Source organism: Gordionus sp. m RMFG-2023, chromosome 4, assembly GCF_954871325.1.
Source record: "Gordionus sp. m RMFG-2023 chromosome 4, tfGorSpeb1-WG-v2, whole genome shotgun sequence".
Lineage (NCBI taxonomy): Eukaryota > Metazoa > Nematomorpha > Gordioida > Chordodea > Parachordodidae > Gordionus > Gordionus sp. m RMFG-2023.
The window spans coordinates 34,285,436-34,299,908 of record NC_088778.1 but is presented as its reverse complement, the minus strand read 5'-3'; the positions used below and the strand labels follow the sequence as shown (position 1 = coordinate 34,299,908).

Below are 14,473 nucleotides of genomic sequence, written 5' to 3'. Positions count from 1 at the left end.
TTCTTCTTTAAATATTTTCTTTTCTCACAGTATCGCTAAGTGCTTTTACAAAAAATTAAGTTTCTAAACAGAACTTATCAACCCACACTTCCCCAGTCGATAAAATGAAATAGAGAGGTATGCTATGGGGTAGGTGTGTTCATATCTTATTTTTGATGCCATATTTATTAATTGACATTCGTCATCATTTTTTTTGATTTATTATTTTGTATACGATAATTTTAAGTGATTAAAATGTGGCCATTATCATAATAATTCATTTCTAACAATTTTTTTAGAGCATGCGCAGTTTGAGGTTTTGTTGCAAAGGTTTAAAACATCTAAAGAAACGGTTGAAGAGGTAATCATCCTAGAATATTGAATTGGTTCGGAACATGGTTATAAGTTCTATTTAGGTTAACAACCCTACGAACAAGATATTAGTCAAAATAATAGTTTATAATCCTAAAGATTTTGGCAAAAAGATATCCAAACCTTTCCATCTTCTATGAAGCTAAATCTCGAGTCTTATACGTGAATTCTTTCCCGCTAAAATCATAATCGGGTTAGTCTTTAAAAATAGACCCGATGCGGGCTTTTTGACTATCCTAGATGATGGAAAGTATCGCGAATACTTTTTAAATACTTTTTTTTGTATTTATATTTTGTTTTTTTTTAATATTCGAATAATTTAGATAATTTAATTATATTTTTTTAAAAAATGCTAAGTAATTAAAAAGTAATCCTGTAATTATTTAATATTTGAAATAAATACAAAATACAACTACTTTTAGTATTGAATTATAAATGTAAAATCCATAATAAATTTTAAAAAAATATATTATTGTAATTTAAAGTTAAGGTTATAGGAATCAAGATTTAAAATGGCCAAATGTTTGTACTTTGAAAATGAAAGAGAAGAAATAAAATGGAAGATGATATAGAACTAGATGACACAAGTTTCCAGTTACCATCGAATTAAGATATTTAGATACTTTTAGCTGAGTATCTAGAAGAACTTCCTATATCTCTTAGATGATGTTTAACAGTATTCGACAGAAGGTTCGAGATATCTTCCAAAATCGACAATAATAAAAGTAGAATATATTATTTGAAACTGTCTCATATAATAATAACAATAATTTTTATTTTGTATGATATAATTCGGAAATTCAATTATAAAAATTTTTTTATTTATTTAATTAAAAAGAAATTCAAGGAAAACATTTTTATTTTATAAAATTAATTACTTCCGGAAAAATTTTTTTATTCCAAATGATCCTTTTCATAATCTTTTTAAAATTAATAACTAGTGTATTTTATATATATATAAATGTGAAAACAAAAAAAAAATAAATATAAACTTTAAAAAAAAAATAAAAATAAATAATTTTAAGAAAAACATGATTGGGTTCCCAAAAGGGAACAATAAGTTAAATTTAAAAAAATTGATTTTGTACGTTTCTATCTATTCACATGATAGGAATTCTCTAGGTACAAGTGGTTTGCGATTTAATTTTGTGAGCTAAATTTTTTTGAAAAAAAGAATCCAACTATTCCATTGGTTGACTTTGCTAGTGGTGAGAATATAAAATTTCTGAGGCCTTTGTATCTGTTTATTTTTTTTTAGTCTCTGCTTGAGTAAGCAGGTTGCTATTAATATTAGTGGGGAAGGATAAGCCACATCAAGGATTTGTCCATGGCCCAGGGGTTAAGGGGTCAGATTCCGGATCTTAGGCCGTCATCAATTGAGTGGTAACAGGGTTCTAGATATATTAGGTATGCAATACTTTTTTTTTAAATTTTATGCGATGATATGGGTGAATTTACGCGTCCAAGTCTATATCCTATAGTAACCCTTAGTTGTTCTTTAGTTAAGAAATTCTCGAGATTATTGCTCGGTAGGGCTTTCAGCCATGAATTGAATCATGTATAATTTTATAAAAGCGTCGATTTGTTATATAAATAAAACCTTCATTTATTAATTTCTTTCTTTCTTTCTTTCTTTCTTTCTTTCTTTCTTTCTTTCTTTCTTTCTTTCTTTCTTTCTTTCCTTTCTTTCTTTCTTTCTTAACATATATATTTTAATCATGTTCATAGTATCACTTCACTCAATACTCAATTATAATAAATGGATGGACAATTGTTTAAAGATCTGAAAATTAAAATGTGTAATTATAAAATATAGATCTAATGAAAATCCATATATTACAACTATAAACTCTACAGAATGAATATTCCTTTGTGAATAGCTAATGCTAAGCCTCCGTCTCTAGAAAAAGACCTGGAGTGATTTATTGGTAAGTGTTTGAGGATTTGGTCTAAACCTTAGAAAATCTTAAATAGCGCAAAAGTGATCCATTGAATTTACAAAAAAAAATTTATTTTAAAACATCATAGTAAAAGGAGATTTGTAGTTAGAAAGCCCCCTAAAATATTAAACTTCGTTTCTATTAAAATTTAAGTTAGAACCTTATAATACTAACAATTCATACAAAAGAAATACGATTTTAAAAAGAATAAACCTTTAGAGGGTTGGGTTTCAAATATTTCGGTTTAATACAATTTTTTTTCTTCTTCCCAATAAATAAATATTTATTTCTGCTTTTATTCGATCTTTGGTTTCAACATATGGATGTTAAAAAAATTTAGTTCTTTATAAAGATTGCGATAATTTAATATCTCCACTAGGGAATTGTTTATGGGAAAAAAAGGATCTTAAAAAAATATTTAACATGATTTATATGGGAAGATTGCGAGGAATTGGGGGGGGGGGGGGGATTTCATTTTATAAGTAACCCTGAAATAAAATATGGTTTCAATTTAATCAACAAAAAGGCTGGGTTGTGAATATGGAAGGTAAAGAAGGAACATTTGAGATAGGGAAAGATAATAAAACATTAAGGAAAATGTAAAATTGACAGGAAATGGATAAAAAGTAAAATTGACAGGAAATGGAATGATGTAAAATTGATAGGAAATTGAAAAATGGAAAAATTATGACAGGAAATGAAGATTTGTCTTTCTTGTTTTTATTTTTATTTTTTTAGTTGGAGAATATTATCACACATGTTTTAAATATCTTCCTGAATATCCCGGTATTTTTTTTTGAAGAAGAAATAAATTAGCAACATTTTTAAATCAACTTCGTTACATCTTCATCGTTGTCGATCATGATAACCGGAAATACAGATGAGGAAGAGTGAGTCTAAAACCTCGAATATATTTATCTAATTTTGATTCGAGGAGGGGAAAAAAATGGCTTACAAAATGCCAAATAATATGTATCTTTTCAGTTGGGGATACCGAGAACTCGTTCTGTATTTGTCTCTTTTTATTCTAATATTCGCAATTTTATTCGCAATTTTATTTGATATCGATATATTTATTCGTTTAAATTTAAATTTCGACATTTTGACAAAATCCTTAATACATCAGCATTCGTATTCGCTTATAGAAATTTACGAATCTAAGTTCGGGCCGGGCCGGGTTTGCGCTGGGTTGCGATTGAGTAAAAAGGCGCGTCTTATATTGAATTATAAAGCGCATTCGGAGCGGAAATGTAAACACAAATTAGGATTTTTGATCAACAATCTTGGGGAGGGGAGAAGGGGTGGGGGGGGAGTGATTTTATGGTTTCTAAAATTTTGTAGTTAGAACCAAACTTTGGGCTTGATAACTTAAAACAGCTGAGTCCAATTATTTTGTTTACTTGGATATTTTTTTTAAACAAAAAAAATTATTTATTATGAGCCCGGTAGAGAATGGGCAATCATATGTTAAGTTATAGCGGTGTTAAACGGCTCGGTTTGAACTGATATATTTTTTAAAAACGGTTCAGCTCATTTTAGCCGGAAAAATATTGGCTGAGCCCTGAGATTTTGCTAACAGATGTTTCAAACCCGTTTGTGCCACCTCCTTGAAAATCGGCTTTAATCGGGCCGGGCCGTTTAACCAACACTTAGTGTATGTTACGCTTACCGACTTAAAGACTTTTGTCATTAAAACGACGCATACAAATACAACTGAATTTTTAGGGATGATTATTTGTTGTATGTACGACAAAACGGATGAGAAAATACATGTAGAAATTGACACCGTAACTCTACCGAAATCCTGACAACAGACTAGTATATGTTACGCTTACCGACTTGAAAACTTTTGTCATTAAAACGACACATACAAATACAACTGAAATTTTTAGGGATGATTATTTGTTGTATGTATGACAAAACAGATGAGAAAATACATGTAGAAATTGACACCGCAACTCTGCCGAGATCCTGACAACAGAAAATGATAGAAATATGAGCGGACTAACCCCCTATTCCCCAGAATATAGAAAATAGATATCAAATTATGCACGTCAAGTTTCCAAGAAGAAACTTCCAAATCGAGAACTAACTTGTATTTTTATAAAATGCCTAAAAAATTTACCAATGTGTTTTTTTCCCGGCAATTCAACTTAAAAAAAAAATTTTGAGCGCCTTTTTTTTAAATTTTAAAAAAATCTTAAAAATCTGATTTTAACCGGAAATGCATTTTCCATCCTGTCTGGAATTCCTTACCCTAAAAATTTCAGCCAATTTTGTCACGAACTTTTGAACTCGATAAGATTTATATTTAGATTTTCCATAAATTTTTTTTATATAAATTGACTCAAAGGTTAACAGCTGACTCAAAGGTTAACAGCTGACTCAAAGGTTAACAGCTGACTCAAAGGTTAACAGCTGACTCAAAGGTTAACAGCAAAAATTTGTCCATAATTTATAAGAATAAGGTATTCCAAACATGATGGACCGTATTTCCGGCAAAATAAGATTTTTAAATTTTTTTTTAAAAAAAAAACGCTTCCCAAAAAATGATTTGAAGTTGGAAAAAATAACACATAAACCAGGCCCGGATATACGGGCCGGGCCGGGCTTGAAATTTTTTTATAAATACCCGAGCCGGGCCTGAGAATAATTTATGGAAAAAAAATACAGGTCGGGCCTTGCAAATGGTACCTCTGCAGATCTCTGAATATGCACATTGAGAATTTTGTTAGTTAGCTAAATCTCAAATAAAGACTTTATCTTTTAACCTTCCTTTCTTTCCTTCCTTCCTTCCTTCCTTCCTTCCTTCCTTCCTTCTTCCTTCCTTCCTTCCTTCCTTCCTTCCTTCCTTCCTTCCTTCCTTCCTTCCTTCCTTCTCTTTCTTAAGTAAAAATTTAACTGATTTATAAATATACTATGAGCAAATGAATTCAGGACCCTAACCAAAATTATTTACTTAGAGGAGCACGGAGAGAATTAATGGGGGGAGGGATTTTAATATGTAGTCCCAAATGTTAGTGTTAAAATTACTTAGTAAATAGTTTATCATATTTTAGAATCTTAAACTGAGGAATATTCAGCATAATATTCTAATATTACATCATTAGAGTATAGTGTACTATACATTGCTACAGATGATAAATAAATTGTTGTTAATGACCTCATTTATATTTATAATTGTTCGTATTTTTAAATTATTCATGTTTAGGAATGAGGAAGAAGTTTATCTAGGGACCTTGCCCAAAAGTGCCCCCCCCCAACCTCTATCCGGTTAGAGCTTTAAATCTAATCTGTATTTTTTTTACTAAAAATGATTAAGATATAGTTCGTAAAGTTTAGAAATACTAAAAAATTTTCACGAAAACTATCGAATATATAATTTTTGAATAATAATAATAGTCCAAGCAAAGACAATATAATAATACCTAGAATGACGATGCATTCATTAAAAAGTGTACACCAATGAAAAACAGCTGGTGACGCCATATTGGTTACCCATATGATTATTAAAAAATTTTAAACGAGAGGCCAAATTATTCCTATGTTCTGAAGCAAGTTATCAACACATGTGAATAATTTACTATATGGGTTACTAAAATGGCAGATGCAGCTGATTAGCATTCAACGACGCTGGTATTATTCCGTTGAATCCGAGCTAACTTAAAATTTTACTTTGAAAATAGCGAGATAAAAAGATGTTATTACAAAACTGTGCTCGAACCTGAAATTAGATATCACACATGAATGTGGTATTATGATGAAGGTTCGCCATAAACACTTAGAAGCAGAAAACTACAGAATAGATTTTATTTAATAACTTATTTATAATAAATCATTTAAATAATATATTTAAATTAATAATTATTATATTATAATTTAAAAAATGATTTATAAATATTTATGACATCTTTTTCTTCTTTTTTTTATAAGTTTTGCACAATCCAATCATAGAATAGGGATACGTTAGTGTATAAGCCGGGTCTTTTATCCCTGGCACAGCCTTCGCCCCACGATACGATCCCGAATAGCTTAGAGTAACCGTTGACATCGCATATCAGAGGTCCTCCTGAATCTCCCTATCATTATTCAAAAATTTTATTATATGATTTTGTTGCCTTTATTTCTTTATTTCTTTCTTTTCTTTCTTTCTTTTCTTTCTTTTTTCTTTCTTTTCTTTCTTTCTTTCTTTTCCTTCTTTTCTTTCTTTTCTTTCTTTCTTTCTTTCTTTCTTTCTTTCTTTCTTTCTTTCTTTCTTTCTTTCTTTCTTTCTTTCTTTCTTTCTTTCTTTCTTTCTTTCTTTCTTTCTTTCTTTCTTTCTTTCTTTCTTTCTTTCTTTCTTTCTTTCTTTCTTTCTTTCTTTCTTTCTTTCTTTCTTTCTTTCTTTCTTTCTTTCTTTCTTTCTTTCTTTCTTTCTTTCTTTCTTTCTTTCTTTCTTTCTTTCTTTCTTTCTTTCTTTCTTTCTTTCTTTCTTTCTTTCTTTCTTTCTTTCTTTCTTTCTTTCTTTCTTTCTTTCTTTCTTTCTTTCTTTCTTTCTTTCTTTCTTTCTTTCTTTCTTTTCTTTCTTTCTTTCTTTCTTTCTTTCTTTCTTTTCTTTCTTTCTTTTCTTTCTTTTCTTTCTTTTCTTTCTTTTCTTTCTTTTCTTTCTTAATTAAATATAGAAAACCGCGCTAATATCTTTCAATATCTAAATCTGAATAGACAGCATATAGCAAACAATATTCATTTAGAAAATGTAACCTGATATCAATTCACGTTACTCATTAATATTTTAACTAAAAATAGATGGAGGAAATTTATAAATAAGGGATTTGGATGTAGAACAAAAAAACATGGCGGTCATCCATAAAAAGAAAAAAAAAATTTTTTTAAGCATTCGTGTTGAAAAGACAAATTATTCAGATTTGTTTACATTCCTCCCCCCCCCCAATTCCCTAAAAATAATCCATCTTTTTTAGAGTAAATGGGGATCATCCGATTCTCACGTGTTTTTAGAGTCATCAGGAATTGCCAATTCAATGCTTATAGACTATTAACGTAATCGGTCAATTGGCATATAACCGTATTGCCAAATTTATACGAAATTAAAAATACTCTCAAGTGTACGATCGGGTCTAAATGAATCCACTTCCGGTTAAGATCCCGTTTCCGAAGTTTCAAAAAAAAATGGCATTTCGAACAAATAAAATATTCGTGTAGAAGAACCAAGTACCCCGTGTACCTTTCAAACAATTTTTGAAAGATTTTACCTGGAAGCGTACAAACAACTCGCGGTAACTACGGCGCGTGGAGACCCATGCCAATTTTTCTAAAGAAATTTGGGAGCCTCAGTAGGTCTCAAATTATTGGTTTGGGGTCCCCAGAACTAATTTTTATATTTGCGAGTGAGGAGTGCGAAGGGGAAATCTTCGAGTTACGCCTCTGGATAATAAATATACGCATTGGCATATAGTAACGTACTTTACAGGCATCCTTTCCTCCTTGTTCGTAGCCGGCGCAGGTCATGGTTCTTGTCAATCGGCCATTGTAGTAGTCTGTCGAATTACAAAGTTTGGGTGACATCATCGGAATGCACACTTCGTTCAAAAAGATTTCTTGGGACGTGTCTGTTGTCACATAAAAAACCATATTTTAACGCAACTTAAATTTTTAAAACAATAAACAAATCAAACCATTTTTTCTTTTGATATCTAATTAATATTCATATTTATATTTCTTCTAAAAATAATATTCTTTGGGATTCTAAGATATAATCTTTAAATATTATTTATAATAGTTACTATAAAAATTATATTTAAATATATATTCCATTTAGAAATATTGGTAGGCAGAGACTTGCAGGCCCAGACCTAAACCCGGCCCGGTTTCTTAAAATATATTCGGGCCGGGCCGGGCCGGAATTAAAAATAAATCTAATATATTTTTTAAATAATATCCGGACAGATCTCCGAGTAAAAGTAAAACTAATATTAACCTTTCGTGTCTCCGAACCCAGCTATGCAACAATCTTCTGTAGAAGGAGGAACGATTTCTCCTGATCTCGGCACGCAGGCCGGCTGAACGTATTCCCCGAATACCAAAGGTTTGTCAATTATCAGGAGCGATATATCGTTATCGTACTTGCTTTCTCTATCGAAATGGGGATGCTTTACCAGTGTTTTAATGGATCTCACTTGTTCGAGGGGCAGATTTCGGCTATTTTTTACGTGAGTTCCTGCTACGATAGTAAAATTTTTCACGTCGACGAAACTGAAAATAATAATTTTTTTTTGAATCTTACTTAGGGAACATTAAGGAAGGAAGCCGGGGCACGCTGTTCAGGGGACACTTAAGTCATTCTCGATTCATTCATAAATTAACAAAGTCTAAAGTCTAAAACATTCAATCCCACCATTGATAATTACATTATAATACTTTATCTATATAAAATATTTTTCTTAGTGTCATCCCAATTGTAATTTTATTTAATTATATGATATATGATGTCAATCTAGTTACCCTGGAAAACAATGGGTAGCCGATAAGATATGAATCGGACTTATGATTGTTCCTGCGCATGCGTGAAGCCCAGTATACCTAAGACTGACCAACCAAGGCCATTCGCCGGCTCTCGCTTCCTCTCCGCCCACAATTCTCCCCGTATTATTTTCATAGTTCTCGTTATCTTCACTATCGGTGTCACCGGCCAGGTAAATTTTACCGCATCTCACCTTTTTCAAAGAAATTTTCTTATTGGCCAAAGCTTTATGTGTAGTTGAGGATTTCGTGGTTTCCGCTCGTTTTGTAGTATGCGAACGAGTAGGCGTGGCATGTCTGGATTTGGTGACGTGAGTCGTATGTCTAGGTTTGGTGATATGAGTGGAGCCGTGATGAGTATCAACCTTCTTAGTATGCGCAGAGGTTTTTGGCGGGTGATGACGAAGATTAGATGTGATGTAATAATCAAAGGTTGGCAACGGTTTTCTAAAGTAGGTTGTCGGTGTGGGATCATAATTCATGTACTCGTGATGCGGATTATTTAGTTCTACGTATTTACCCGCCGGGAGATAAATATCCATTTCGTCCATCTTTCTCCTCTGATAATGTCTGTTATCGCTGTGACTATCATGCCGAGCCGGCCTATATCGATTGGATCTCTTGTTCCTGGATCCTTTACCAGCTGTTTGTTCTAGAACTCTGTGTTTCCCTCGAGGACTTTCAGGTTTTATAACGGAGTGGGTGAGTCCCATAACTTTTACCTCGTCAATACCGGGATTATAAATGTTTTCCGATCCACCCGTCAAATGATCCTCCGTTATATCTTCCAACACTTCGATATTGGAGTCAACGTCATACGATGGGAAAATTACCTGATAGTCTTCAAAATCTAAATTCGAATCATCTGAGGTATGATGTGCCTCCACTTTTCTGCAACTGGCGCAAGAACTTTTATCATGTACGGTGAGTTTTTTTGAAGCTGTCCATTTTGTTCTTCTTGCCAATAACTTTTCCGTGATGCAAGTGAGTGTCGTGGCCACCCGATTTAGAATGGGAATCGTATCGAAACGTCTTGACCTTTGAATGAGTAGTTATGTTTCTCAATTTACTATGAGCTACCGGGGATGCCATCATCCTACCCTTTTTTCCTTTCGAAGTTTCTGAATGGGTCATTTCACCTGAGGCTATTTCTTTTTGGCTCGGAACAAACGCCTCCTCTCCCGCTTGATTTTGGCTGTACGTTTTTTTTTCTTCGATTCTATGCTCGTAGTTATAACTCTGACCGTCACCCGCCTTAAGTACATGCTCATCTTTGGAACCGAAATTCGAAGAAATCATTTTGCGAACGATTTCTTTTTTAACTATGATTTCACCTCTGGGCCCAGTTCCTTCGTATATCCTTTTTTCTACTTCCGTGCCATCCTTTTCCAAGTATTTTGCTACTTTCGTAAGTTTTAAACCCTTAATAACATATTCATCTTTATTGTCGTTTACGATTACCTTATTATCCTTAGTCATCTTCTTTGAGTCGAGTATTAGAGGCACTTTCGGCGAGGAACGAAGTCTTCGTACCTTTCCCTGTGCCACTTTCTTCCATGATTTCTACTTTCTCGTCACCCATGTCGTGTTTATTTTTTATAAATTTTTCATCGAAAGATTTGCTAAATTTTTTATTATCGATTTTTACGAATGACGATCCCGAATTATCTTCTAGCTCTTCGTCCCGACCAACTATTGATGTTTCTTCTTCGCCAGATTTCCCCCCATCTTGAGCATCGTTATTATCTTGGCCACTTTCCGTTAATTCTTCTAATTTTTCAATGTTTTCGTCTATGGAGGCATCCTCTTCTTCCCCCGTGTATACGGTTTTGATTATAGAGGAATCGTCGAAATCATCGTTAGCAGGGAGAGCCGTTGTCGCTTCATCAGATAGTTTGGTTGTTATGCTAGGATCAGGTTCCCCGGAAATTTGAGCAAGTGTGAATTGTTTTACGGTATCGGCATCTGACGCAACGTTCGTTTTGAGAGCCTTGAAAATTTGGTCTTCGCGTTCATCTACCACTTTTGTTTCAGTTTTACTTTCTATGGAAGCATCCTCTTCTTCCCCCGTGTATACGGTTTTGATTATAGAGGAATCGTCGAAATCATTGTTAGCAGGCAAAGCCGTTGACGCGTCATCAGATAGTTTGGTTGTTATGCTAGGATCAGGTTCCCCGGAAATTTGAGCAAGTGTGAATTGTTTTACGGTATCGGCATCTGATGCAACGTTTGTTTTGAGAGCCTTGAAAATTTGGTCTTGGCGTTCATCTACCACTTTTGTTTCAGTTTTACTTTCTATGGAAGCGTCCTCTTCTAGCCCTGTGTATACCGTTTTGATTATGGAGGAGTCGTCTAAATCATCGTTGGTAGGCACAGACGGTGTCATAACATCAAATAGTTTGGTTGTTATGCTAGGATCAGGCTCCCCAGAAATTTGAGCAAGTGTGAATTGTTTTGCCATGTCCGTATCTGACGCAACGTTCGTTTTGAGAGCCTTGAAAATTTGGTCTCCGCGTTCATCCACTACTTTTGTTTCAGTTCTAATTTCTATGGATTCCGAGTGGATCGAGCTGCCAGAAAAGTTGGAATAAACCCCGCCTTCAATATTTGTTTCGAATTCCGTATTTTTATTCATGTCCAAATATTCCTCCTTGGATATACCTTTAACGTGCGCGAATGTGTCCGTAATTTTTGTCACTTCTTTGAAATGGATCGGGGTGATAATTGTTGGCAAAATGGTGGTTCTTCTTCTGGATTTTCCTTTGACCCTTATTCTTTTGATAACCTTTTTAGTCTTTGCCTTGGTAACCGTAACTTTTTTAGTCGCTTTAGATTTTGTCAAGTTGATTGTTGGTTTCGCCGTTGCTAACTGGTAGGAAAGTGTTGTTTCGAGTACGGGTCTAAGGGTCCCCGCTGAAAAATACTCGGAGATTTTTATTCGCGGTTTAATCTTACCAGTTTTTGTATGAACGTCTATGATAGAATTGGTCGTCCATACTAGCGGGTGGGATGTCTGGGGTAAGGGCCTGGGGGTTTCTGCCGAGAAATATTCAGAGATTTTTATCTGCGATTTAATCTTCGTTTGCGAATCATCCTTTCTACCCTTAACATCTCCGGCTGCAAGTTATAAATGAAAAAAAAATACGTTACGTTAAATTTATTTTTACACGGCCCGGCCCGACCTGAATTATTTATCAAAAGTTTTTTCCGGTCCGTCCGGCCCGGGTTTTTTAAAAAAATATATTATATTTATTTTTGATTTTTTATAGTTGTTAATAGCGATTTCCAATATTTGGTTTTAAAATTATACGGCCCAAGGCCCGGGTGCCCGGATACCCGGGTCAGACCGAGTTTAGAACCGGGCCTGCAGGTGTCCGACAAATTTAAACTAAATTAGAGGACTTACTCGTGTCGCAGTCATTAAATATAGTAAAATATAAGATGGCCAACAGAATGAATATCTTTTTCATGATGCCTAACATTTACAAAAAAATATGAATTTTAGCGCGAGGAGTTTTAAAAAAAAAATAGAAAAATTGAACAATGAAAATTTATTTTGGCCTAGTATAACAAATTACTTTTTCTTAATAGCATATTCTTATTTTTATTTTAATTATTTTCTCTATTTTTTAATTTTTTTTTTCCAAAGCTCAAAGAAAAGAAGATTTTTTTTTTTTAAATAAAGGATTCAACAAGATTAGATGCATTTATTAATTTTTTTTAAATATTTTTGAAGGAAAAATGTTTATTGTTTTTTTTTTCTTAAGTTTTTGACAATGGTTAATTTTCATTTTGTTTTGTCATCCAATTATCGAATCCATTAATCATGGAAGCTTTTTATCTCTATCTTTTTATCTCTTAAAACTAATTTATGTCAGAATTTATTTAATTATTCATAATTTTTTAAATTCTTAAAAATTACGATACGATATGATAATGATAATTAATTATTTTAAATATTAATTATATTATTTTATTTATTTTTATAAAATATTTTTCTAAAAAATGTTTTATTTTTTATATTTGTTTATTTGTTATACCATTTTGCAAATGGGGGAAAAGGGGGGGGAAGGGGGGGGAAATACACAAAATAGCGTTTCCGTTTAAATAAATTAAACTAAAACCCTAATCATCCGCTTAAACCCCAGCTGGTTTCCCCTTTTGTGTGCGTAATATTTTGAAAGTAGTTTTAATTTTTTTTTTCCCTTTTCTTTATAGCAAAAATGAAGAAAATTTGATTCTATGTAGGGTAGTATAGTATTATATAAATGTCAAGATTTGACGAACAGGTGTCTAATTTTGATGAGCAAAATCTTTAAGCTTGCAAATGGTTAAAATCCTAAGCCCGCTTTTTTGATACAGCATGTATTCTTAATACTAAGATTTCCATTTATTTATGAATCTCATTTCTATTTATATTTTTTTCTATTTTTTTTTTATAGCAACTTGAAAATTGTTGAAACACATGGGGATGCTAGGTTTTATATATAAAATTGAATTTAAAATTTTTTTAAAAAAAAAATTAAACTAGGGGTTTGGTGAAGTTGAATTACGCGGTTTATGGGTTTAGCGCCTACAGTTTAACCCGAGTATTAAAGTTTTTAACTACTATGTAGGAATCAGAGATTTGTAAAGCCAAGCCCACTCCGACTTTATTTAAAAACTTATAGAGGGCCCTGGCAATTCGTACCGGTCGGACAGGACATTTTACCCATAAAAAATAGGGCAACGCCTAGCAAATACCTAATATTTTGTAAAAATTTTAATACATAATATTTTGATCTTTAATATTTTAAGGAACTGCCCAATCAAAATATTGTATCTATAAATAATAGATTTAAATTGGTATAAAAAATTAAACAAGTTATTTTTGATATGACCAATGACATATAATAATGGCTAGACTTCACGACAATCAAAAACAGCTGGGGACGCCATTTTGATTACCCACCCATATCATTTATTAATATTTTAAACGAGAGGCCAAATTTATTCCCATGTCCTGTCGCAAACTTTATCGAAGAATAGCCCGAACATCGAGATAATATGGAAGCGAGTTATCAATTTAATAATAGATTTTTATGAGTATACACTATATGGGTCACTAAAATGGCGGATCCAGCTGATTTGCATTCAACGACGCTTTTAAATGCATGAATGCATCGTCAGTCTAGGGTATTATTATGTGTCATTGGATATGAACCAATTACAAATATACAATACAGACATCAAGCGCAAATTTTATATAAAAAGGTTGTTATAGAAGTAGGTAGCCATAGGGTAGAGATGTAAGAACCTAAATTGGCGGGAAAAAAATAGGTATAGATAATATGTTGGCCGGGAAAAAAAATTTAAACGAGTAGGAGGGGGCGAGGCCAACATTTCGTAAAATTTTAACTGGAGGGCTTTGCAGACCTCTAATAGGAATAGGAACAATAACAAATTTATTTATTTATATGGTAATACGTATGCTATATTGTATATACACACTAGGAAAATTAAAGATTGAACGTTTAACGATCAAATTAAGTTTTTTTTTAATTTAACAGCTGAGATCAACGTTTTTTTTAAAAATTATAATGCTGCATGTCTATCCGAAATATAGCTTCTCATATAAATCAGCTGTTTGAACAAAATGGAATTAACTTCCTTTGCAATAAATTAAA

At 32.5% G+C, this 14,473-nt stretch overlaps 2 protein-coding genes across 2 annotated transcripts; both read right to left on the bottom strand.

Annotated features, from left to right (window-relative positions):
• Positions 1-6,087: 6,087 nt before the first annotated feature.
• LOC135927820 (brain-specific serine protease 4-like) lies at positions 6,088-9,520 on the bottom strand. The gene is made up of 4 exons (XM_065464017.1): positions 8,790-9,520; positions 8,266-8,540; positions 7,752-7,897; positions 6,088-6,370 (listed from the first exon to the last, which is right to left on the bottom strand). Exons 1-4 carry the CDS (start codon positions 9,518-9,520, stop codon positions 6,218-6,220), a joined length of 1,305 nt encoding a protein of 434 aa, XP_065320089.1. The 3' UTR covers positions 6,088-6,217.
• A 682-nt stretch (positions 9,521-10,202) lies between these two features.
• LOC135927819 (uncharacterized) lies at positions 10,203-12,374 on the bottom strand. The gene is made up of 2 exons (XM_065464016.1): positions 12,214-12,374; positions 10,203-11,924 (listed from the first exon to the last, which is right to left on the bottom strand). Exons 1-2 carry the CDS (start codon positions 12,287-12,289, stop codon positions 10,279-10,281), a joined length of 1,722 nt encoding a protein of 573 aa, XP_065320088.1. The 5' UTR covers positions 12,290-12,374; the 3' UTR covers positions 10,203-10,278.
• Between the last annotated feature and the right edge of the window lie 2,099 nt (positions 12,375-14,473).